At 44.2% G+C, this 23,330-nt stretch overlaps 1 protein-coding gene across 1 annotated transcript in view; it reads right to left on the bottom strand.

Moving 5' to 3' along the window:
- Positions 1–2,220: 2,220 nt before the first annotated feature.
- Positions 2,221–23,330, bottom strand: part of afg1lb (AFG1 like ATPase b) — a 33,841-nt gene continuing 12,731 nt past the window's right edge. The window contains exons 7-13 of the mRNA XM_084148903.1: positions 21,587–21,645; positions 15,241–15,323; positions 13,104–13,174; positions 12,675–12,775; positions 5,182–5,322; positions 4,631–4,738; positions 2,221–3,468 (exon numbers count right to left, since the gene is read on the bottom strand). Coding sequence (XP_084005029.1) covers positions 3,316–3,468; positions 4,631–4,738; positions 5,182–5,322; positions 12,675–12,775; positions 13,104–13,174; positions 15,241–15,323; positions 21,587–21,645 — 716 coding nt within the window. The 3' untranslated portion in view covers positions 2,221–3,315. The remainder of the gene's footprint in view (positions 3,469–4,630; positions 4,739–5,181; positions 5,323–12,674; positions 12,776–13,103; positions 13,175–15,240; positions 15,324–21,586; positions 21,646–23,330) is intronic.

Genomic DNA, 23,330 nt, shown 5'->3' with positions numbered 1-23,330 from the left:
CATTGGCAGGCAAGCTGCAGAAGGACGAGGAGGCTACAATTCCCTATCGTTTATCAGTGCAATTTTGATGGCCAACTAGCTGAAAAAGTTTGAGAGGGTTTATCTAATGTTCCTTCGTTAGATTTTAGCTCATCTTGCTCTGGCTAGTGTTAGTTGTTGATCTTGTTGATGTGCACAACTGAGGGAGAGAAAGCCTACCTTATCACGGTTGTTTGATCAATAGGACTAAAGTTCCCGAATGTAAGAGGACTCCCGTGGTGTTTACATATTTGCAGAAATTCATTCAGGTGTACTTTGTGGCTTTTGGCGAATGCGTTCTAATGTTTTAAAGTTGCGCTGTTGCAACTGCCTGTAAACACACAGTAAGGTTCAAAGTGAATGATGGCTGCCCGTGTTGCAAATTACTTGTTTGTATAAAGGCCTACTGTAGCTCTGATTTGCTATAGCGCACCGGTCGGTGTAGTCTCCGGTCCTGGACAAGACAGATGTTTTTATTTGGTTTTATTTACTGCAGTGTCTATTAATTGTCCAAACGCATGGCCGCTTTCCCACTATATATTGCTATAGAATTAGTATCCGTAATTCCCAAACATTAAGAATTTATGAAAACGTGAAAATGACCATATCTAAAAGTGGTTGCTTGTCAGAATTTTTGTTTTAAAGTGACATATTCTTCCTGGGGGATTTCATGTTGCTAAAATGCTGTCAGATCCACTTTAAATGCAACAATGTTTCACACACAAGTTATTTTCAAAAGAGACTGCTAACAGCAAGCGTGCTGCAATAAAAAACACAGTTCCACTCACCAGATGATGATCATTTGAAACTTAACTTCTTGTTGCAAGTTATTCTTGAAAAGAGATAAGCTAACAAATCAGCAACAACATCCTCTTTGATAACACCTGCTGCAGCCGCTGCAAACTAGCCAACAAAAGCTAGCTAGCTAGACCACTTCTCGCCATTGCACAGTGACCTGTTGGCCTTCAAGAAAGCAGAAGATTCCATATGTTTTCGAAAAAACAGTCCCACCCATTAAGTCAAAACGTGATTGGTTGATTCCACTGTCACTCCAACATTTTGCCCTAATACAGTTAAATGGCAGATGTCTTTATCTAGCTTCTGATGACCTAGCCAATGGCTGACTTAGCTAGCTAGACCAGCAAAGAAAAATCCTGATTGGATCTTTTTTTCTCTCATTTACATTTTAGTCAGTTAGCAGATGCTCTTATCCAGAGCGACTTCGTTTTTTTTTTTTCATACTCTCCAGTGTTAACCCTTTCTTTTCCAACAAAAATTGAAGAGATTAAATCAGAACATAATTGAAAATAATAATATAATTATCATTGTTATACTATTATAATCATTATTTTATAAATCCTTAGCCCTTCACTGAACATTTTACATTTACGTCATTTAGCAGACGCTCTTATCCAGAGCGACTTACAGTTAGTGCATACATTATTCTTTTTTATTTTCATACTAGCCCCCCGTGGGAAACGAACCCACAACCCTGGCGTTGCAAACGCCATGCTCTACCAACTGAGCTACCTCCCTGCCGGCCATTCCCTCCCCTACCCTGGACGACGCTGGGCCAATTGTGCGCCGCCCAATTGGTCTCCCGGTTGCGGCCGGCTACAGCAGAGCCTGGATTCGAACCAGGATCTCTAGTGGCACAGCTAGCACTGCGATGCAGTGCCTTAGACCACTGCGCCACTCGGGAGACTAAGGCGTAGAAGGCCCACTGTTCCCCACTGTGTTTGGGATAGTAATAATTTGTAGAGTGTTTTCCCTCAGCATGCATTTTTTCACAATTCTGAATGTCTAAAGAATTCATATCTTGTTCTGAAATATGAACACAGAAATACTGGACATTTTGAACTCATTATGGTGGTGATTTGACAAAATTACAATCATGGTCTTGAATTGGACTCGCATTTTTCTGGTCTCGGGCTTGACTCGGTCTCTGACCCCTTGTCCCCCTCCCGGTCTCGACTTGGTCTCGCCCCCCCTCCGGTCTTGGTCTTGACTCAGACTCGCTTTGTTTCGGCATTGAATCGGTCTCGCTTTAGGTGGTCTCAAATACAACACTGTCGGAGCTACTAGTGTGCAGCTTTTACTTTTTTAAATCATCCAACATTTGCTAAGACAAATAGTTAAGTAGTAATTAATGTTTTGCCTTTGCAGTTTCATCCCTAAAAAGGCACAAGACACTTTACTTTTCACCTTTAGATTCTACTGCATGGTTTATTAAACAGTAGGCACAAATACATTACATTTTGCATTTTTACAGGGCAGATGGCTGGCTACATACAGTATCAGCACACACATTGCACAAGTCAACAAATACATCTGGTCCAATCCCTCAAGTATACTCAGTGCTATTAATTCCTTCATCTATACATTTCGTAATTACATGTACAGCAAATCATTGTTTATTATTCAGTGGCACAGTTCAAAACCAACCATAGGGGGCGGTAGTTATCCACCGAGAAGGACATTTGTTCAGTTCATATTTCCATCCCTTCAGCTCTTACTGATGATGTGTCGTCCCTTATCCTGCTCTGCTTAGCTAAGTAGCTATACCTCCCTCTGTTCTCCATGTATGTTTTAGTAAGACTAATATTGGGGCTTGAATGAGTTTCTCTTGTTCCCGTCAGTTCCCTTTACGTGAGGGAGATAGGTCAGTAAAGTTGGAGTGTTTATCGGTTAGCTCCATAGACTTACATAGACATCGCATCATTGTATGTCCCATTATGGCATCTGTGACGCCATTGAGGCCATCTCCATTTTGAAGTAGTCAATTTTCTTGTTCTAATACTTCTATTGAGTTGGAAAACAAACTGAAAGGGTGCACACTGCCACCTAGAGTGTGTTGTTTGAACAGGTATAAATCCAAGGTTGGTGATTTACTGCCACCTGCAGTTATGAAATGTTTCCTCACGGGGACTGATCCCTCCTGGTGACCTGGATGGAATTATGTGATCCTTCCCTAATCCATAGGAAGCTCTACCCAGTTGACTACTTCAAAACGGTGAAAGTCCTCAATGGCGCTGCCCATGCTAAAATGGCCTTTTGGGCACTAAAAATAAAGTCCTCTATCTCTAATCTCCCTGACTGACTGACTGTCTGTTGGGAGGTGTTTTAGCTTGTCACGTTATACTACCCAGTAAAGGGATACAATTTATTGATCCCTCCTGTACCAATTGTTTGTGTTTTATGAGGTATTTTGGCTGGTTATATTGTACTTCAGCCTAAAAGAGAAGTTGCTGTTGGTTACGTGTCCCCTCTATGTGTTGTGAGGTCTTTGGGGTTACTTTACTGTGATCCTCTCTGTGTGTGTGTAGTGTTACTGCGGTCCCCCTGGGTCCAGTACATCTCCGTCTGCATCTCGGTCAGTCTGGAGACGGTCCTCTGGAACGCAAAGATCTCCTCCTCCGCTGTGAACAGAGACAGACGGTCTCCCGCGTCCTACAAACAGGACCGCAGACAGTGGGGTTAACTCAACTACAACCATAACCAAAAACAATGGGGTCGACACAAACATGACCACAAAGAGAATGTAACACGAACACAGCAGCAAGACAATGGGGTTAACAAACCACAAACACAAATGTTTATATCAAGCAGGGGTTAGAACTGGTTCAGGAAACGGAACCGATTTTTTTTTTTTTCAGAGGAACAGAATCAGAACAAGGAGTGAAAGTGATCTATACTGTTCCGAAACAGAACAGTTATTTTAAAAGCATGGAAACCGGTTAATAGTTATTTTACGTTCCGGGATTAAAAAAAAAAAATTCAACAAAACGCCTATGCAAAGCCCTCACTCTGTCACTCAGAAACTTCTTCCAGCATCTGCCTGGCCTGACAGCTGAAAGTCTTTGCCAGTGTGTGTGTAGGCTACCTGCTCCTCCCCCTCCGAAGCATAGGCTACTGTAGCCTACTGACGTTACAAGCATGATTCAGAAATTAGGGAGAGAGATTTCTAATTAGAGAATAATGGATGAACTTTTTCAATGCTAGTTAAGGATACTATAGTACGTTTCACATTGGATTTATTTATTAACTGCAAAAAGCTAAGATGTGTTTTTTACTTTGATTCTGGTGCTGCTCTGCACACACAAGCTTGTTAGCTGCTAGCTCTGGTCCAACGTTAAGCCAACTCTTGGAAGTTCAAAGACATTCAAAGTTCCTTCATAGAAGCCGCTCCTCCGTAGGTATAATTCTGTGGGACCTAATTCTCTCTCCTCACCTGCAAAATTTCAGTTGCATCTCACGCCATACTCGTCTGTCCAATGCATGGAAACAACTAGGCCTATAGCTTGCCCGTTCCATAGCAAACTGCTCTATCCGCACTGATTGGTGAAGTAATTGAATGTTGGGCTGCATATAAAATACAAACGATTTCAGCGGTTTAAAAAGGAACAGAAAGGAACAATATAAACTTACTTTTTTGGGGGTTCGAACCGGTTCAGAACTTTATTTTGCTGGTCAGAACAGTGGAACGATACTAAAAATTATGGTTCTGTTCAGAACGAAATAATTTGAAAATAATTTTGGTTTCAACCCGACATCAAGGAATGTGTTTTTGGTTATGTTTTGGTCTTGTTATGGTTGGACCGTGTGGTCTCACCCCGCTCAGGCCCAGGTCGTCCAGTAGCAGGCGGTCGCGGCTGTCCTCCCCACCAGAGTGGACAAACAGCCTGTCCAGAGGGGCATCAGCTAACAGCACCACCCTCACCTTGGACAGATGGACAATGGAACGGTAACAACACTGTAACAACTAAAGTGAAACAGTGACACCTGCTGTAGGATAGAGTGTGGATAGATGGATACAGGGGATGCTATTGCACATAATAAACGCCTACAACAAACAGTACAGTATAGACCCTGCAGCTACGGACCATGGCAGTATGTCAAATACTTGAGTTACAAACAGGTACAGATTGGGAAGCACCTAGGCAGCAGTACCAAACACAGGTAGCCTAGTGGTTAAGAGCGTTGGGCCAGTAACTGAAAGGTTGCTGGTTCGAATCCCAGAGCCCACTAGGTGAAAGATCCTTGAGCAAGGCACTTAAACCTAAATGCTCCTGTAAGTCACTCTGGATAAGAGCGTCTGCTAAATGACAAGAAATGTAAATGTAAAATATCAAGGTTTCCCAATGCAGTGTGACTGACACTGACCTTGTTGTCATAGAAGTTGTCTATGAGTGTGATGAAGCGCCGTGCCTGATCCTTCAGGGTGAGGGTAAGAATGGGGACATGACGGATAAACACTGTGTCAAACGCCTGGGCCATCTCCAGGTAGTCACTGGCACCCACTGACTGGAACATACAAAGACAGGAATGATAAGCAAACACACACACGCAGGAGTTTAAACACACTTCCACAAGTACAGATGTAGGATCTTAATTTGACCGATATTGTCCAGGCAAAATAATCCTGCAGCAAACAGACTTTAATGTTTAGTCCATAATGTTGTTGTAGGGATTAACATGGCTAACCGGAATCCTGGGACTGTCCCTGGAACGCTTCACATTTTCAGATTTTTTTTAAATGACAAGACCCGGGAAATTACAACATTTTCCCCCAAAGCACTAATGCTATTCCACAAAATACACAACATAGGCAGCAGCAGATAGCAAAAAATGCAATAGCACATTATCCAAACAGGTTGTCACATGGAAGGCATAGTGTATTTACTTCACACAAAGTCACCAGAAATTCAAAGCACACGTATTATTGAAACCGACGGACTGCCCACGTGAACCGAACACATTTAATAAACCCTACAGGAAACCCATAAAGTATAGCCTATAAAATAACGTGTGCCTCTTTGAGCAGTCATTGTGACACTTCAGACAGTCACAAATTTGATAGGCCTATGCACAATTCACTACATAGGTATCTCTGTCACAGACATTAAATCTGTTAACAATTCAGAGATGCATGAGGAAAAATCCTATATTTTCCTGTCCTAGAGCCTAGGCTATTTTACTATCCAGTCCTAATTCCACTCAACCCAAAATCCTGACTCCTGTCTCGCATGACAATTACTAACTTTATTCTATAATCCATAGGCTGCAATGCATTATCAAAGCACTTCTTTCGCCTATGCATGTCAAAATGCCGCTATAACATTTCCCCCGCTTCTCTGCGCTGTCTCGGAGGCCTACTTGTTGCCCACATGAGAGCTTCGGTAGAGAATGTGTGATCAAAAAACGGTATGAGAGTAGATATGGATGTTTTTTTAAACAGATTTGGTCCCCATTAAGATGCCTTAAACCATTTCCACTCTTCATCTCTGTCACACCCTGATCTGTTTCACCTGTCTTGTGCTTGTCTCCACCCCCCTCCAGGTGTCTCCCATTTTCCCCTGTGCATTTATACCTGCAGAATGCCATACCATTCTGCCTGCCCTGACCCTGAGCCCGCCTGCCAAACCATTCTGCCTGCCCTGACCCTGAGCCCGCCTGCCATACCATTCTGCCTGCCCTGACCCTGAGCCCGCCTGCCGCCCTGTACCTGTCAGACTCTGACCTGGTTAAGAACCTCCACCTGTCCTCGACCGGCGGTTTAATAAACGACTCTGTGTATTGAATCTTCCGTCTCCTGTGTCTGCATCTGGGTCATATCCTGAGTCGTGTTCATCTCCCCGTTACTCATGGGCTGATGTGCCATCTTCTCTATAATCATCAACTTGATTTTGCCAAATATAGGAGATATTCTGTCATTAGTTGAGGGAGGTTATCTAGCAAGTTTAGCAACTTTGGTCATTTGACTTTTGTTTGACTGTCGTTACTAAGTTTGTATGATTCGACAACACCATACTATGGGTGCACTCTGTGCGTCCTGAGTGTGGTCTGTGTCAAGATAGCCTTCTACTGAAATGCACTGAATGAATTGAGGAGCGTGATAACGCTCTGAATTTATGAACGGCCTCTTTCGCAAAGTTACAACAATGTCATCATTAGCGATCAAATATAGTTACCCTATCATTACTAAATATCAGTTTCATTTGGTATGAAATCTTTACATAGTGGCGCAGCCAAGCCGACAAGATGGAGCAGCGCCCCACTTATTTGGGGAGAACCCTGGCATAGTGACCATTCAGTGCAATCGGAAAATATTCAGACCCCTTCCCTTTCTCCACATTGTTACATTACAGCCTTATTCTAAAATTGATTAAATAAAACATGTTGCTCATCAATCTACACACAATACCCCACAATGACAAAGCAAAAACAGGTTGTTTGAATTTTTTGCAAATGTGTTAAAAATAAAGTATTCAGACGCTACGAGACTCGAAATTGAGCTTGGGTGCATCCTGTTTCCATTTATCATCCTTGAGATGTTTCTACAAATTGATTGAAGTCCACCTGTGGCAAATTCAACTGATTGGACATGATTTGGAAAGGCACACACCTGTCTATATAAGGTCCCACAGTTGACAGTGCGTGTCAGAGCAAAAACCAGGCCATGAGGTCGAAGGAATTGTCCGTAGAGCTTCGAGACAGGATTGTGTCGAGGCACAGATCTGGGGAAGGGTACCAAATAATGTCTACAGAATTGAAGGTCCCCAAGACACAGTGGCCTCCATCATTCTTAAATGTAAGAAGTTTGGAACCACCAAGACTATTCCTAGAGCTGGCCGCCTGGCCAAACTGAGCAATCGGGGGAGAAGGGCCTTGGTCAGGGAGGTGACCAAGAACCCGATGGTTCCTCTGTGGAGATGGGAGAACCTTCCTTGATGAAAACCTGCTCCAGAGCGCTCAGGACCTCAGACTGGGGTGAAGGTTCACCTTCCAACAGGACAACGACCCTAAGCACACAGCTAAGACAACGCAGGAGTGGCTTTGGGACAAGTCTCTGAATGTTCTTGAGTGGGCCAGCCAGAGCCCGGACTTGAACCCAATCGAACATCTCTGGAGAGACCTGAAAATAGCTGTGCAGCGACGCTCCCCATCCAACCTGACAGAGCTTGACAGGATCTGCAGAGAAGAATGGGAGAAACTCCTCAAATACAGGTGTGCCAAGCTTGTAGCGTCATACCCAAGAAGACTTGAGGCTGTAATCGCTGCCAAAGGTGCTTCAACAAAGTACTGAGTAAAGGGTCTGAATACTTATGTAAATGTCATATTTCCGTTTTATTTTTATACATGTACAAAAATGTCTAAAAACCTGTTTTTGCTTTGTCATTATGGGGTATTGTGCGTAGATTGATGAGGGAAAAAATACAATTTAATCAATTTTAGAATAAGGCAGTAACGTAACAAAATGTGGAAAAAGTTAAGGGGTCTGAATACTTTCCGAATGCGCTGTATATTGGTTTTAAACGCTTTAAAATGGGCACTTCCTATTTTATGAATGATTCCCTAGTGCAATGTGTATGTAACCTTTGTGAAGGTCGTATTTGGCCAGTATTGGGCTTTAACCGCCCAGTAAATCCTCTCTGAGTGGAGATACAGGATAGTAACGTCATTAACAAATATATACATTGTACTCTCCCATGTGCGTCATGCTACGAGAGGGTTGTCTCTATATCTGACATGCATGCACGCGCACGTACACACACACATTTTACAAATGATAATTAACTTTCTATGTGTGTACACTCATACAGTAGACTGTGGTACGACTAGGTGAAAGAGCAGCTATTCATGTTAATGGTCCCACTCATGCAGGATATACATTGACAAAAATATAAACGCAACATGCAACAATTTCAAAGAGTTTACTGAGTTGCAGTTCAATAAGGAAATCAGTCAATTGAAATAAATTCATTAGGACCTAATCTATGGATTTCACATGCAATACAGATATGCATCTGTTGGTCACAGATACCTTTTTTTTTTTTTTTGAAGTAGGGGCGTGGATTAGAAAACCAGTCAGTATCTGGTGTGACCACCATTTGCCTCATGCAGCGCACACATCTCCTTCGCATAGAGCTGATCAGGCTGTTGATTATGGCCTGTGGAATATTATCCCACTCCTCTTCAGTGCAAAGTTACTGGATGTTGGCGGGAACTTGAACACGCTGTCGTACACGTCGATCCAGAGCATCCCAAACATGCTCAATGGGTGACATGTCTGGTGAGTATGCTGGCCATGGAAGAACTGGGACATTTTCAGCTTCCAGGAATTGTGTACAGATCTTTGTGACATGGGGCTGTACATTATCATGCTGCAACATGATGTGATAGCCGGATGAATGGCACTACAATGGGCTTCAGGATCTCGTCACGGTATCTCTGTGCATTCAAATTGCCATCGATAAAATGCAATTGGGTTCATTGTCCGTAGCTTATGCCCACCATGGGGCACTCTGTTCACAACGTTGACATCAGCAAACCGCTCGCCCACACGACACCATACAAACTGTCTGCCATCTGCCCGGTACAGTTGAAACCGGGATTCATCCGTGAAGAGCACACTTCTCCAACATGCCAGTGGCTATCAAAGGTGAGCATTTGCCCACTGAAGTCGGTTGCGACGCCGAACTGCAGTCAGGTCAAGACCCTGGCGAGAACGACAAGCACGCAGATGAGCTTCCCTGAGACGGTTTCTGACAGTTTGTGCTGAAATTCTTCGGTTGTACAAACCCACAGTTTCATCAGCTTTCCGGGTGGCTGGTCTCAAACGATCCCGCAGGTGAAGAAGCCGGATGTGGAGGTCCTGGGCTGGCGTGGTTACACGTGGTCTGTGGTTGTGAGGCCGGTTAGAAGTACAGCCAAATTCTCCAAAATGACGTTGGAGGCGGCATATGGTAGAGAAATTAACATTCAATTCTCTGGCAACAGCTCTGGTGGACATTCCTGCAGTCAGCATGCCAATTGCACATTCCCTCGAAACTTGAGACCTCTGTTGCACTGTGTTGTGTGACAAAACTGCACATTTTAAAGTGGCCTTTTATTGTTCCCAGCACAAGGTGCACTTGTGTAATGATAATACTGTTTAATCAGCTTCTTGATATGCCACACCTGTCAGGTGGATGGATTATCTTGGCAAAGGAGAAATGCTCACTAACGGGGATGTAAACAAATTTGTGCACAACATTTTAGAGAAATACGCTTTTTGTCCATATGGAACATTTCTGGGATCTTTTATTTCAGCTCATGAAACATGGGACCAACACTTCACATGCTGCGTTTATATTTTTGTTCAGTGTAGAAACACTAAAAGGCCAATGCTATTCCCTGCTCAACAAAAACAATTAAAAATAGCCTGTAGTCTTTGACATTGAACAGCGCACAGATAAATGAATATAGAATTGGAGGGGGCAGGAGGAGGGAGCAAGGACGAGAGCAGAAGGAACGAGAATCAGCTAGAAAAATGTAAAAAGAAGAAGAGGTAGAAACAAAGAGGAAGGACAGAATGAAGGACGTACAAAAAGCTGCAGGAAAAGTACTATGAGTGGATGAGTTAAAAAACACAGGAGAGATAGAGAGAAGGGGGGAATGAGGGCAAAAAGAGAGAAAGAATTAGGAAGAATAGTGGGATCTGGTTGGAAAGAGAAAACGTAGCAGAGCGTTAGCCGACCGCGACTGGGAGACCCATGGGGCGGCACACAATTGGCCCAGTGTCGTCCAGGTTAGGGGAGGGTTTGGCAGGCAGGGGTATTCTTGTCCCATCGCGCACTAGCGACTCCTGTGGCAGGCTGGGCGCAGTGCACGCTGACACGGTCGCCATGTGTACAGTGTTTCCTCCGACACATCGGTGCGGCTGGCTTCCGGGTTAAGCGGGCATTGTGTCAAGAAGCAGTGCGGCTCGGCAGGGTTGTGTTTCAGAGGGCGCACGGCTCTCGACCTTCGCCTCTCCCGAGTCCGTACGGGAGTTGCAGCGATTGGACAAGACTGTAACTACCAATTGGATACCACGAAATTGGGGAGAAAAAGGGGTTAAATAATTTTAAATATCAATTTTTTTTTTAAACTAGCAGAGCTTAGTCAACACAAAGAGAGAGAGATACAACAACAAGCAGGAGAGAGGTGGAGTTGGGAGAAAGAGAGAGAGATGAAGACAAATAAAGAGAGAGGGGCGAGAGAGTGATACAGTGAGGGAAAAAAGTATTTGATCCCCTGCTGATTTTGTACGTTTGCCCACTGACAAAGAAATGATCAGTCTATAATTTTAATGGTAGGTTTATTTGAACAGTGAGAGACAGAATAACAACAACAAAATCCAGAAAAACGCATGTCAAAAATGTTATAAATTGATTTGTATTTTAATGAGGGAAATAAGTATTTGACCCCCTCTCAATCAGAAAGATTTCTGGCTCCCAGGTGTCTTTTATACAGGTAACGAGCTGAGATTAGGAGCACACTCTTAAAGGGAGTGCTCCTAATCTCAGCTTGTTACCTGTATAAAAGACACCTGTCCACAGAAGCAATCAATCAATCAGATTCCAAACTTTCCACCATGGCCAAGACCAAAGAGCTCTCCAAGGATGTCAGGGACAAGATTGTAGACCTACACAAGTCTGGAATGGGCTACAAGACCATCGCCAAGCAGCTTGGTGAGAAGGTGACAACAGTTGGTGTGATTATTCGCAAATGGAAGAAACACAAAATAACTGTCAATCTCCCTCGGCCTGGGGCTCCATGCAAGATCTCACCTCGTGGAGTTGCAATGATCATGAGAACGGTGAGGAATCAGCCCAGAACTACATGGGAGGATCTTGTCAATGATCTCAAGGCAGCTGGGACCATAGTCACCAAGAAAACAATTGGTAACACACTACGCTGTGAAGGACTGAAATCATGCAGCGCCCGCAAGGTCCCCCTGCTCAAGAAAGCACATATACAGGGCCGTCTGAAGTTTGCCAATGAACATCTGAATGATTCAGAGGAGAACTGGGTGAAAGTGTTGTGGTCAGATGAGACCAAAATGGAGCTCTTTGGCATCAACTCAACTCGCCGTGTTTGGAGGAGGAATGCTGCCTATGACCCCAAGAACACCATCCCCACCGTCAAACATGGAGGTGGAAACATTATGCTTTGGGGGTGTTTTTCTGCTAAGGGGACAGGACAACATCACCGCATCAAAGGGATGATGGACAGGGCCATGTACTGTCAAATCTTGAGTGAGAACCTCCTTCCCTCAGCCAGGGCATTGAAAATGGGTCGTGGATGGGTATTCCAGCATGACAATGACCCAAAACACACGGCCAAGGCAACAAAGGAGTGGCTCAAGAAGAAGCACATTAAGGTCCTGGAGTGGCCTAGCCAGTCTCCAGACCTTAATCCCATAGAAAATCTGTGGAGGGAGCTGAAGGTTCGAGTTGCCAAACGTCAGCCTCGAAACCTTAATGACTTGGAGAAGATCTACAAAGAGGAGTGGGACAAAATCCCCGTGTGCAAACCTGGTGGCCAACTACAAGAAACGTCTGACCTCTGTGATTGCCAACAAGGGTTTTGCCACCAAGTACTAAGTCATGTTTTGCAGAGGGGTCAAATACTTATTTCCCTCATTAAAATGCAAATCAATGTATAAAAAATTTTACATGCGTTTTTCTGGATTTTTTTGTTGTTATTCTGTCTCTCACTGTTCAAATAAACCTACCATTAAAATTATAGACTGATCATGTCTTTGTCAGTGGGCAAACGTACAAAATCAACAGGGGATCAAATACTTTTTTTACCTCACTGTAGAGCAGATGGTTGTGTAAGTAACTCACTCTATCACACAATTCTTTAAAGGTACAGTCAGCGATGGTTCCACAGGTCTTCTCCAGTCTCAACTCTCTGCCCTGCACCGTCAGGACCCTGGGACCCGTTACTACGGAAACACACACACGATTAATTGACCCAACATATAGCTCATCATACACAGAAATCAACTCAATACTGAAACTATAGCCACTATTTTAGCCTCAATATCACTGGGCCTACTAGTTTTCACCCTCCTTTACTATAGTAATGCAAGTTCCAATCATGTAAGTGGACATGTTCTGTCTGCCTCCATTTCCCCCTTCCCTCTCTTTCTCCCATCCTTTTGTCTCTCAATCTCCACACTCTCCATTCCACTCTCTCGCCCTTTTACTTTCTCTCTCTCCCCCCTTTCCTCCCCCTCTATCTTTTTCACAAGAGGTACATTAACTTCCTACCATTGTTTTGTTTCACAGCCAGCTCCTGAAACAGCGTATCCATGAAGGCCTCTGCATCAAGCTCTCTGGTGCTGCGCACAAATACACACACACACAATGAGGAAGAGAGAAAGAGGGGGATAATAGAATATGAAATTAATAAGGCTGAAGTGGCCACATCAAACAGCGGGTGCGGGGAGGGGGAAGGTACTTAGCTTTTCACTCCATCTCCAAAGAACGGGATGTTAGACTGTAAACACAAGCATTAGCCTGTGAATGCGTGGCAGATTGAATCTGTCTGTCTGTGCGTGTGTTTTAACTCTCGTTCAGGTAAAGAGGAGTGCAATTTGTTTTATTTGCATACACTGAAAGAGGAAGGCACTTGAAATCTCTGGCTACGCAATGAGCAATGGCAATGTTATTCATACTCTGTGTGTGTGTACAGGCAATGGGAAGAATAGGACTCTGCCTTTTCAAACTCAATCATTCTGTATTTCTCTACTCCTCTATCTGTCCCTTTCCCTCTCACTGTAGGCTAGTGGCCTTACTGTCACTGTAGGCTAGTGGCCTTACTGTCACTGTAGGCTAGTGGCCTTACTGTCACTGTAGGCTAGTGGCCTTACTGTCACTGTAGGCTAGTGGCCTTACTGTCACTGTAGGCTAGTGGCCTTACTGTCACTGTAGGCTAGTGGCCTTACTGTCACTGTAGGCTAGTGGCCTTACTGTCACTGTAGGCTAGTGGCCTTACTGTCACTGTAGGCTAGTGGCCTTACTGTCACTGTAGGCTAGTGGCCGTACTGTCACTGTAGGCTAGTGGCCTTACTGTCACTGTAGGCTAGTGGCCTTACTGTCACTGTAGGCTAGTGGCCGTACTGTCACTGTAGGCTAGTGGCCTTACTGTCACTGTAGGCTAGTGGCCGTACTGTCACTGTAGGTTAGTGGCATTACTCTGTACTTACCTACTCCTAACTCCCTCTGTCCTTTTCGGTCTGTCTATCTCTTGCTCTCTCTCTCCCCTTCGGTCTCCTCTCTCATATTAAATGCAAACTGGCAGAACAGTTAGTGTGTGCGTTTTGTTAGGTTCCCACATGAAAAAAATACTATAATATAAATACTACAGTATTCACTGTAGTGTTTTTGCGGACTAAAGTCAGCAAAAACACTACAGTGAATACTGTAGTATACTGTAGTATTTACAGTTAACTATAGTTTAAATACAGTAGTAACAAAAACTGTAATATATACTATAGTAATTACTGTAGTGTTTTTGGAGACTGTAGAATACTATAATGTTTTTGCGGACTGTATTGTTTTTGTGGATATTACTGTGTTATTTACTATAGTGTTTTTGTTGCATTCTTTTTGACATAGAAATGGGGGCTTTCTCCTTGAGGAAACCTAATGGAGAAATAATAAAAAAAGCTTCTGCTCTTTTCTATAACCTATAGGGAACACAATATAATCTATACTTGGCATGTAGGTTTCTCACTTATGTGGGGCACAAATTGGGATATGGGGGAGGGGAATGGGCTGGATATGAAAAAGAAATACTGTAGTATTACTATAGTTAAACTACTTTTTTGCAGATAACACTAGTATTTACTATAATATTCTACAGTATATTACAAAATGCTATAGTAAGTACTACACATGATCGAGGGATACGACAGTGTTTAGTATAGTATTCTACAGTTTACTACATGATTATATTGTAAGTACTGTAGTATTCTATAGTAAACTGTAGTATTTTTTAAATGTGTGTTGATGTAATAGTGTTATAGTTGCCATCACTTTGTTTACTGTGTTATAGCTCAGGGATTGTGTAAACAGGAGGTGTGTGTGTGTGTGACATACAGGCCCATGAGAACCTCTCGTGTGTGTTCAAAGTGAGGCACCTCCAATCAGCACTGACCCTTCCAGTGGCGTGGGAGGAGGCCAGGGTCACATCAAAACAGCCAACTCTCCCAACCATCTCCATAAAAAGAGGCACGGGGCTAAGTGTGTTTCCTCCATACTGCCCCACACAGAGACTGACTATTATTTAGGAGTGTAGAAGTGTGGCTATAAAGCCTCTTTCACATTGTGAGAGAAAACACACATGCAGGCATACATGCGTACACACACTCATGCATGCATGCCCAAACACACACTCTCTTACAGGTAGTAGAGTTTCCCTGCTGAAGGTAGGTCCAGTCTTCTATAGTCAACCCCAGAGTCTATGCCCATGGGCTGGCAGTATTCCTACACACAGAAAAACGAAACATGTTGATTTAGCAATGTGGCAAAAACAACCTCGGTACCAAAACCAATGTGAGTTGCTAAATGATGTAAATGTAAATGTGTAAGTGAGAGAGTTAGTGAGAGGTGCACAATAGCATTTCCACAGGAGGGTGACACGGGAAGCAGCTGGCAACTAATACAAGTATGGCAGTAAGTGTACTGTCATGTTTTAAGGCTTTACTAACTTCCTCATGTTTTTGTCATGTTTTCATTTGTTGTATTTTTCTAGCTGATCTACAGTCCTTTCTTTATTCAAGTGGAACAGCAGAGTTGAAACTTCTGCTGCAGAGTTCAAACTTTCCCAGTAAGTATAAAACGTCAACGCGATACATGTCAGCGAGCACGGCACACTATAATCATTATCTCCTCTATTCTCAGAAAAAAAGAAAAGACAAGAAGAAAAAAAAATTATATCATCAAACGAACGCCGTGCCAGGCGAATCAGTATTCAATGACAGCTCGGCGCAAATGATGAAATCAGTGAATTTGTGCCACCGGCCTCCTTGAGCAGTGGGATAATTAGCAATCACCACAAAGCAAGGAGACGGAAATACTCCATTCTTCTACCGCCGCTGTCAACTTCTTATCTCTGCGCCCGCTCACACAAACGGGGTTCCCACTCCGAGCCAATTGGTTGAATCAGGCTTAATAACAACCTGACAAACTCTCCATCCCCCACGCACAAAAGGGACATGTCATTTCATCAACCGAGCCGCGACCTCACCAAGCAGCGCCGCGGCCGACGGGTAAATAGTCCCTCCGCAATAACACCTCGGCGGCGCCATCAACCGCCGCGTCGCATTACAAAACCAACGCTAATCTTCTCCCTCCTTTTTTTCCCTCTTGGATTTGTCTACCTATAGAAGCCTGATGGGTCACTCACACCATCTCTTGAAGGAAAATAACAAAGAGAGAGAGAGAGAGAGAGAGAGAGAGAGAGAGAGAGAGAGAGAGAGAGAGAGAGAGAGAGAGAGAGAGAGAGAGAGAGAGAGAGAGAGAGAGAGAGAGAGAGAGAGAGAGAGAGAGAGAGAGAGAGAGAGAGAGAGAGAGAGAGGTGAAGGCAACACAATCAGTGATGATGGCATCATTGGTTATTTCTAATCAGATGAGCAGGAGGCCTTGTCGGTTATTACATGATTACCATCTTGAGGGGTTTGGAAAGTTCTCGCTCTTTCCTCGCAGACTTCACTCACCTATGACTCTACTCTTCTCTCCATCCTGCCCCCCACATGCTAGGATGTTCCTCTCCACACTACAACTTCTCCACATAACCTTATTCCCTAATTACACACTTTCATATGCCATACTTTCCTCTAACTCAAAATCCTACACCACATTCTGAATATCCCTTTTCAATAAACCGGTAGCAATCCAGTTACTGTCAGGATAGCTCGCCACCAGTCAAAGAGCACCCTTTCTTGCTTTATCTTGTTTTCTCACACAGCCATGACAGACATGAGAATCAGAGTCTCTTTAGAAAAAGTCATCCTAAAACATGTAGCTCCAATCATGTAATTGTCCAAGCTGTCCACCACTCTCTCTCTGGACAGCCGTTTAGCATACAAACAGTGGCTTCTCCCCCCCCTTTTCTCTGTCCCTCACTCCTCAAAAAGTTGCTTTTGAGTTTTTCAAAGAGCGCGGTGCCATTGAGCAGCAACAAAAGCCAAGGATAGCTGACTACTGTGGCCTGATGAGGTCCACTCCCTCATTACCAACTGCAGAAAACATTTGATGCTTTTTTTTTGGGGGGGCCCAGAGAATTGACCAGGCCTCAAAGAACATGGGGTGGGAAGGCTGAAAAAGAGTTGGGGGGAGGGCAGGGAGAGAATGTGTGTATGTGTGGGGCGGGAGTTGGAGGGGAAAGGTTGTCGTCCATTCATCCGTGTGTGTCTTACAGCCTGTGTGAAGGGGGAGAAGAAAAGGGAGGGAGGGATAGAGGGGTTGGGAGAAAGAGAGGGAGAAAAGAGAAAGTCTAAAACAGTGCCTTTATGCTGGCCCGTCCTGGACGACTCTTCTGACATCAAAGTGTTTTCACTAACTGGGGAGGGGAGCGGGTGTGTGTGTGGTGAATTTATTCACTCCAAGTGACGCTACGGGGGGGGGGGGGGGGCATAACAATGTGACCACCCTAATTACACCTAATGAGCTATTCCCTTAAAGTGTGACTGCCTTGGGTCCTGGATGGTTTGTTCCACGGGGTCGTTCTCACAACCTCCCCCTGCCTCGGCTGCTCCTCTTGAGGAAACATCTTTTGAGCACAGGGCCCGCCTTTAGGTGATCCAGGGCCCCACTGAACCCCCAGCTCCACTCCTCCAGACCCCCCCCACTCCCAGCTGGAGCCTCCCTCCCGTACCCCCCATGACATGCAGCGACATGGGTAAGGGGGGTGTCCCATCTGCACCTGGCCACTAGCGCTCCAGAGAGAAGCAGACAATCACAACAGTACTCCTATAGGAGGGAGGCAGTTAGAGAGAGAGAGCGAGCGAGCGAGCGAGTGCGGGAGACTGGAATCAAGAAACGGGGGGAATGGAAGGAGAGAAATATAAATAAATGTAGGTGCACATGTGGGAAAAAGGAAAAAGAGATGTCGAGTGAGTGATGGAGAGAGATGTGGAGAGTGATGGAGAGAGATGTGGAGAGTGATGGAGAGAGATGTGGAGAGTGATGGAGAGAGATGTGGAGAGTGATGGAGAGAGATGTGGAGTGAGTGATGGAGAGAGATGTGGAGAGTGTAAAACCCCAGTCTCTGCTGCTCTCTTTCATGATCTAAATGAGCCATTATCAGATTAAAGCTCCTGTCACAGGGGCTCTGAGGTGGCCTGCCACGCACGCACGCACGCACGCACGCACGCACGCACTCACAGAAAAACTTAGAACAAATATTCTAGGGGCAAAAAACAAAGACAGAATGCCAGTCAGAAAGGAAAAGAAAGAAATGAACGCCATTACATTTCACCGATAGAATGTCCATGAAAAGCAACAAATGCAAGGCTATTTCTATTCCATTGGAAAATACATGACTTGAAAGCTATGTTGTGAAGAAATTATTTAAAAGAAAGAGTTAAAGTAAAACCCAAGGCACAGGGAGCATTATTGTTATGTAACTAAATGCCAGGGGGACAATAGCAGCCATCAATTTTCATTTACTGGGCACTCTTCGAACCCCTCTACATAGGTCCTCAACAGACAGAAAGGCCTTTACTAGAGGGGAACAAGTATTTCAGTCAATTTTTTCCTTGCAGCTGAACATGTTGCAACGGTCGACTTATTTATTAAATGTATTATTATTATTATTTTTTCTAAAAAGAACTTCCTGCAATACATAGCAATTAGCCACCACAAAGGAAGGATAGATGAAGGGGGGGGGGGGAGAGAATACAGCTACTCAAGTTTTATAAAGGTTATCATATTTCTCCAGCATCAAAAGAGGACAGGGAAAAATCTCCTGACCTTGGGCCTGCAGATAGGGATAACAGAGGTAGACCAAGAAAAGAAAAGAAAAGAAAGAGAAAGTTGGAGGAGGGACAGAGAAAGCGAATGCAGTCTCCTCGCCTAAGAAAGAAATGCTGAAGAGAATGAAAGAGGGGGATAGAGGACAGATCAAAACGAGTGTGATCTCTCTCTCGCTCTCTCTTGTAACTACCCCTGTGAACTCTGGGAGCAGTAGGAGGGGGCTAGGCAGGAGGGTAGCAGAACGCTCGGCAAGGTAGCTAGTTGGGGGAAGAGGCAGGGTGGTTTGGGGGGCTTGGCAGGGTGGTTCGAGGGTCCCTGGGGTCTCCTCTAATCAGAAGTCAATAGAGATATAAGACATCCACGCTGGAGAGGGAGGGATTAACCCCTAACACTCCAGCTCAGGTGACAGGGAGGAGAGGTCAGAGGCTAATTTCACACCCTCACTCACTCACTACTCACCTCTCCTCCCCCTTTCACACCATGGCTTCACTCCAAAACACACTGACTCTACATCCAAAGTGTCAGAGGGATGGAATCATTGGTCCCTTCCAGCTTTAATTCAAACTATTTAGGGTCACCCAGTGGGGGCGAGGAACCACCCTCATCACACCTGGCGGCAGGTAGCTTAGTGGTTAAGAGCGCTGTGCCAGTAACCAAAAGGTCGCTGGTTCTAAGTCCCGAGCCGACTAGGTGAAAAATCTGTCGATGTGCCCTTGAGCAAGGCACTTAACCCTAATTGCTCCTGTAAGTCGCTCTGGATAAGAGTGTCTGCTAAATGTCTAAAATGTAAATGATCACACCCCCACCAACCCTTTCTAACTTGGCAGGACGTCCACTGTTGGGAGGGGAGCATCCCCAAACTCTCCACTCCACCCCAAAACCAGATGGCCTCACAAAGGGCAACATGGGAGTCTGAAAGAGAGGGGACAGAGAGGAGGCAGAGAGGAGGCAGAATGGGACCAAGGGCATTCACAGTTCCTTATGAGGCTGGATTAGGATGAGGGCAAGAGGTGGAGAGGGGAGCGGTTTTGGGGTATGGTGACTTTAAGGCCCTGGTGAAAGACCAAAATGGAGGGGGACACACAGTAGAGCTCCAGTGACCCTGAAACTCTTCATTAAAAACACCCCCAAACCAAACCTTAATCCCCTGAGAACATGTGCATTCCACAACCAATGGTTAGATAGAAGTTTGGGTGTGAGTGCTTTATGACTTTAAAGCGCAACTGATGGCAATAAACAATTTATCGGATATAAAAACGGCCTGTGGCATCGATATTAGTCAGAAACATTTATTCTAGTGTCAAAATTGATTACTAAGTGTAAATAGGATAATTTTGGTCAAAGTCAGTCTTGTCCAAAACAGACTTTTGTAAGCGAGATTGTCATTACTTATTTGAGGGGTTGGTTATTCATTTCGACAATGCTCACTTGCCTACTAACAAGGGATACACATGGTGATTGCGCTATATCCAATCCTACAGCAGAACACACAGACAGTGAGACAAACCTGCCCAGCACTGCAGCTGATCTGACTTTGTTTACATAAAACAACATGTGGCATATTTTTTTTATAACTTGAGAAATACTGCACCAAATACCTTAGCAAATGTAAAATTGCATGACTAAAACCTCCTCTGCAAACACATCAAAATTCCTTACAGATTTCTTGAGTTCTTAGAGTCATTCTGACTATTTTGAGGAAGATATACTGGTTTTGTTCCTATGGTGTCTCATGGGGGACAAACATCAGTAGCTTCCACATCGAACCACACCGCTAAGACTGAAATCTCGTTTTTCTTAATGAGTAACTTGCGGAATCGGTACGTTAAGTCGCTCTTTAAGGTTAGTGGTTGTGTTAACTACATACATCAGTGGTAAAAGGTATCATCTAGCCCATGATATTACCACATAGAAAGGTCCTTCTTGGATTAGTAGATGCTCTCTTTAGGGAAATGCCTGGGTTGTCTGTTCTGCGTGTTCTTGTACGTCTTCTGATGATTCCTCAGAGGTACCACTGGGGTGTGTGTGCGCGCGCCCGTGCAATAACTATCATTGTGTGTGTGTGTGTATGTTCGAGCACCCACGCAACCCTCTGTTTCACAAGAGGGATCCATTTCCTAACGTTTATCTCTACTATTTAGTTATGAAAAGTGAAAGAATGTTTTCCTGCTCTCCTCTCCTGCAAAATGCATGTAAAATTATTCCGCAATTATTTATGATCATAGTCAGTATAAACACCTCGTAATCATCTCTGGTGCTGCCAGGATAATGGTTAATGGATAATGGTTCTACCTGCTTATAATAATGCTATTAAATTGCAAAGTAGTCTCGGAGCATTGCTTGTTTCTATCCATGGTGCTACCCCGCAGCCCACCCCTCTCGCTCCCCTTTCTCTCCTCACTTTGAAATGCAAGCAGGCTGGTTCATTCCCTCCGCTCGCTTGTCTGTTTCCCATTCACACAGCGAGCGTTCGTTCTCTTTCTAGCTCTAGGTTTCTCTCTTACCCTCCCCACTCCCCCTCTCTCTCTGTGTCCGTTTGAGTCTTTCACCATCTCCAGGTATGATCAAAGTCAGCTTTGTGACATCGTGTGTGATACTGTGCTTCTCAGGTAGAAAACACACAAACAAAAACACACAACAGCAAATTGGAAAGAGACAGACACAGTAACGGAGGTGTGTGTGTGTGTTTGTGTGAGGTGTCTGGTGGATGAGAGAATAAATGAATGAATACATTAAAAAGAGGAGAGAAGAGGGGATGACTTTGTCTTTACCTTCAACACGTTGATGAAAGGCAGGAAGGCGTCTCTCTGAAGTCCGTTTTTGTACAGCTCTGAAAGGAGAGGGAGGCGCCATGTTAGCGCTGCTGTTTAGCCCCCTAATAATGTAATTCTCCCGCCACAGATTGGCACATAAAGTGGCTATTGATGAACTAAAGGATGGGTGGGGAGGCAGGACAAAAGGGACTAGGGCAGAGGGAGAAAAATGGATTTCTCTACCCGCAGCAGCAGCATAAAATTCATTACATTCCCAAACAATGGTGGCGGGAGAAAGGACTTTCGCTTTTTCAGCTCGGACATTGTCCACAGAGTCCCGTGAATAGACTTTCCAATTAGCTCTGCTGGAACAAATTACATTTGAAGTAGCATCCCTGATAGACCGATAAAACACAGAGACACACACACCCTTAAACTACTTGGAAAGATGAAAACGAGTAGGTGTTGTTGATGTTTGGGTTTAAGTTTACAGGAGTAGCAGCTGACAATGAAGTTAGACTTGTTTTAACGTTGTTAAGGTACACTACATTACCAAAAGTATGTGGACACCTGCTCGTTGACCATCTCATTCCAAAATCATGGGCATTAATATGGAGTTCGTCCCCCCTTTCCTGCTATAACAGCCTTCACTCTTCTGAGAAGGCTTTCCACTAGATGTCAGAACATTGCTGCGGGGACTTGCTTCCATTCAGCCACAAAAGCATTAGTGAGGTCAGGCACTGATGTCGCAGTCGACATTCCAATTCATCCCAAAGGTGTTCAATGGGGTTGAGGTCAGGCCTCTGTGCAGGCCAGTCAAGGTCTTCCACACAAATCTCGACAAACCATTTCTGTATGGACCTCGCTTTGTGCACGGGGGCATTGTCATGCTGAAACAGGAAAGGGCCTTCCCCAAACGGTTGCCACAAAGTTGGAAGCACAGAATCATCTAGAATGTCATTGTATGCTGTAGCTTTAAGATTTCCCTTCACTGGAACTAAGGGGCCTAGCCCGAACCATGAAAAAAAGCCCAAAGCATTATTCCTCCTTCACCAAACTTTACAGTTGGCATTATGTATTCGGGCAGGTAGCGTTCTCCTGGCATCTGCCAAATCCAGATGTGTCTGTTGGACTACCAGATGGTGACGTGTTATTATAACTCCAGAGAACGCGTTTCCACTGCTCCAGTGTCCAATGGCGGCGAGCTTTACACCATTCCAGCCGACGCTTGGCATTGCGCATGGTTATCTTATTTGTCCACATACTTTTGTATATATCAAATCAAATTTATTGGTCACATACACATGGTTAGCAGATGTTATTGTGAGTGTAGCGAAATGCTTGTGCTTCTAGTTCCGACAGTGCAGCAATATCTAGCAAGTAATATCTAACAGTTCCACAACAAATAGCTAATACACAAATCTAAGTAAAGGAATATATACATATATGGATGATGCAGGTTTTTAGCTAGCTAGCGTTAATCCTTTCTAACTAGCTAGCTATCGTGATTGATTATCCACAACATCAGTTTGTTCTGCTTAATAAATACCAGTTGGTGTCTAAACAAACTGTTTTCCATAACTAATTGCAGTCGTAGCTAGTTAGGGCTTTTCGATATTACGCTAACGTTAACTAAGGAATTCAGCTAGTTAACGTTAGCTAGCTACGACAGTTAACGTTAGCTGCCCAGAATGCTAGTTAACTACTTAAGTCATGATTATTTGGTAAACACAAGCGGAACAAATCCCCTAATTATTGTTTT

The sequence above is a fragment of the Coregonus lavaretus genome (genome assembly GCF_964263955.1).
Source record: "Coregonus lavaretus genome assembly, chromosome: 31".
NCBI lineage: Eukaryota > Metazoa > Chordata > Actinopteri > Salmoniformes > Salmonidae > Coregonus > Coregonus lavaretus.
The sequence above is the reverse complement of the archived record's forward strand: the minus strand, read 5'-3'. Positions and strand labels throughout refer to the sequence as shown.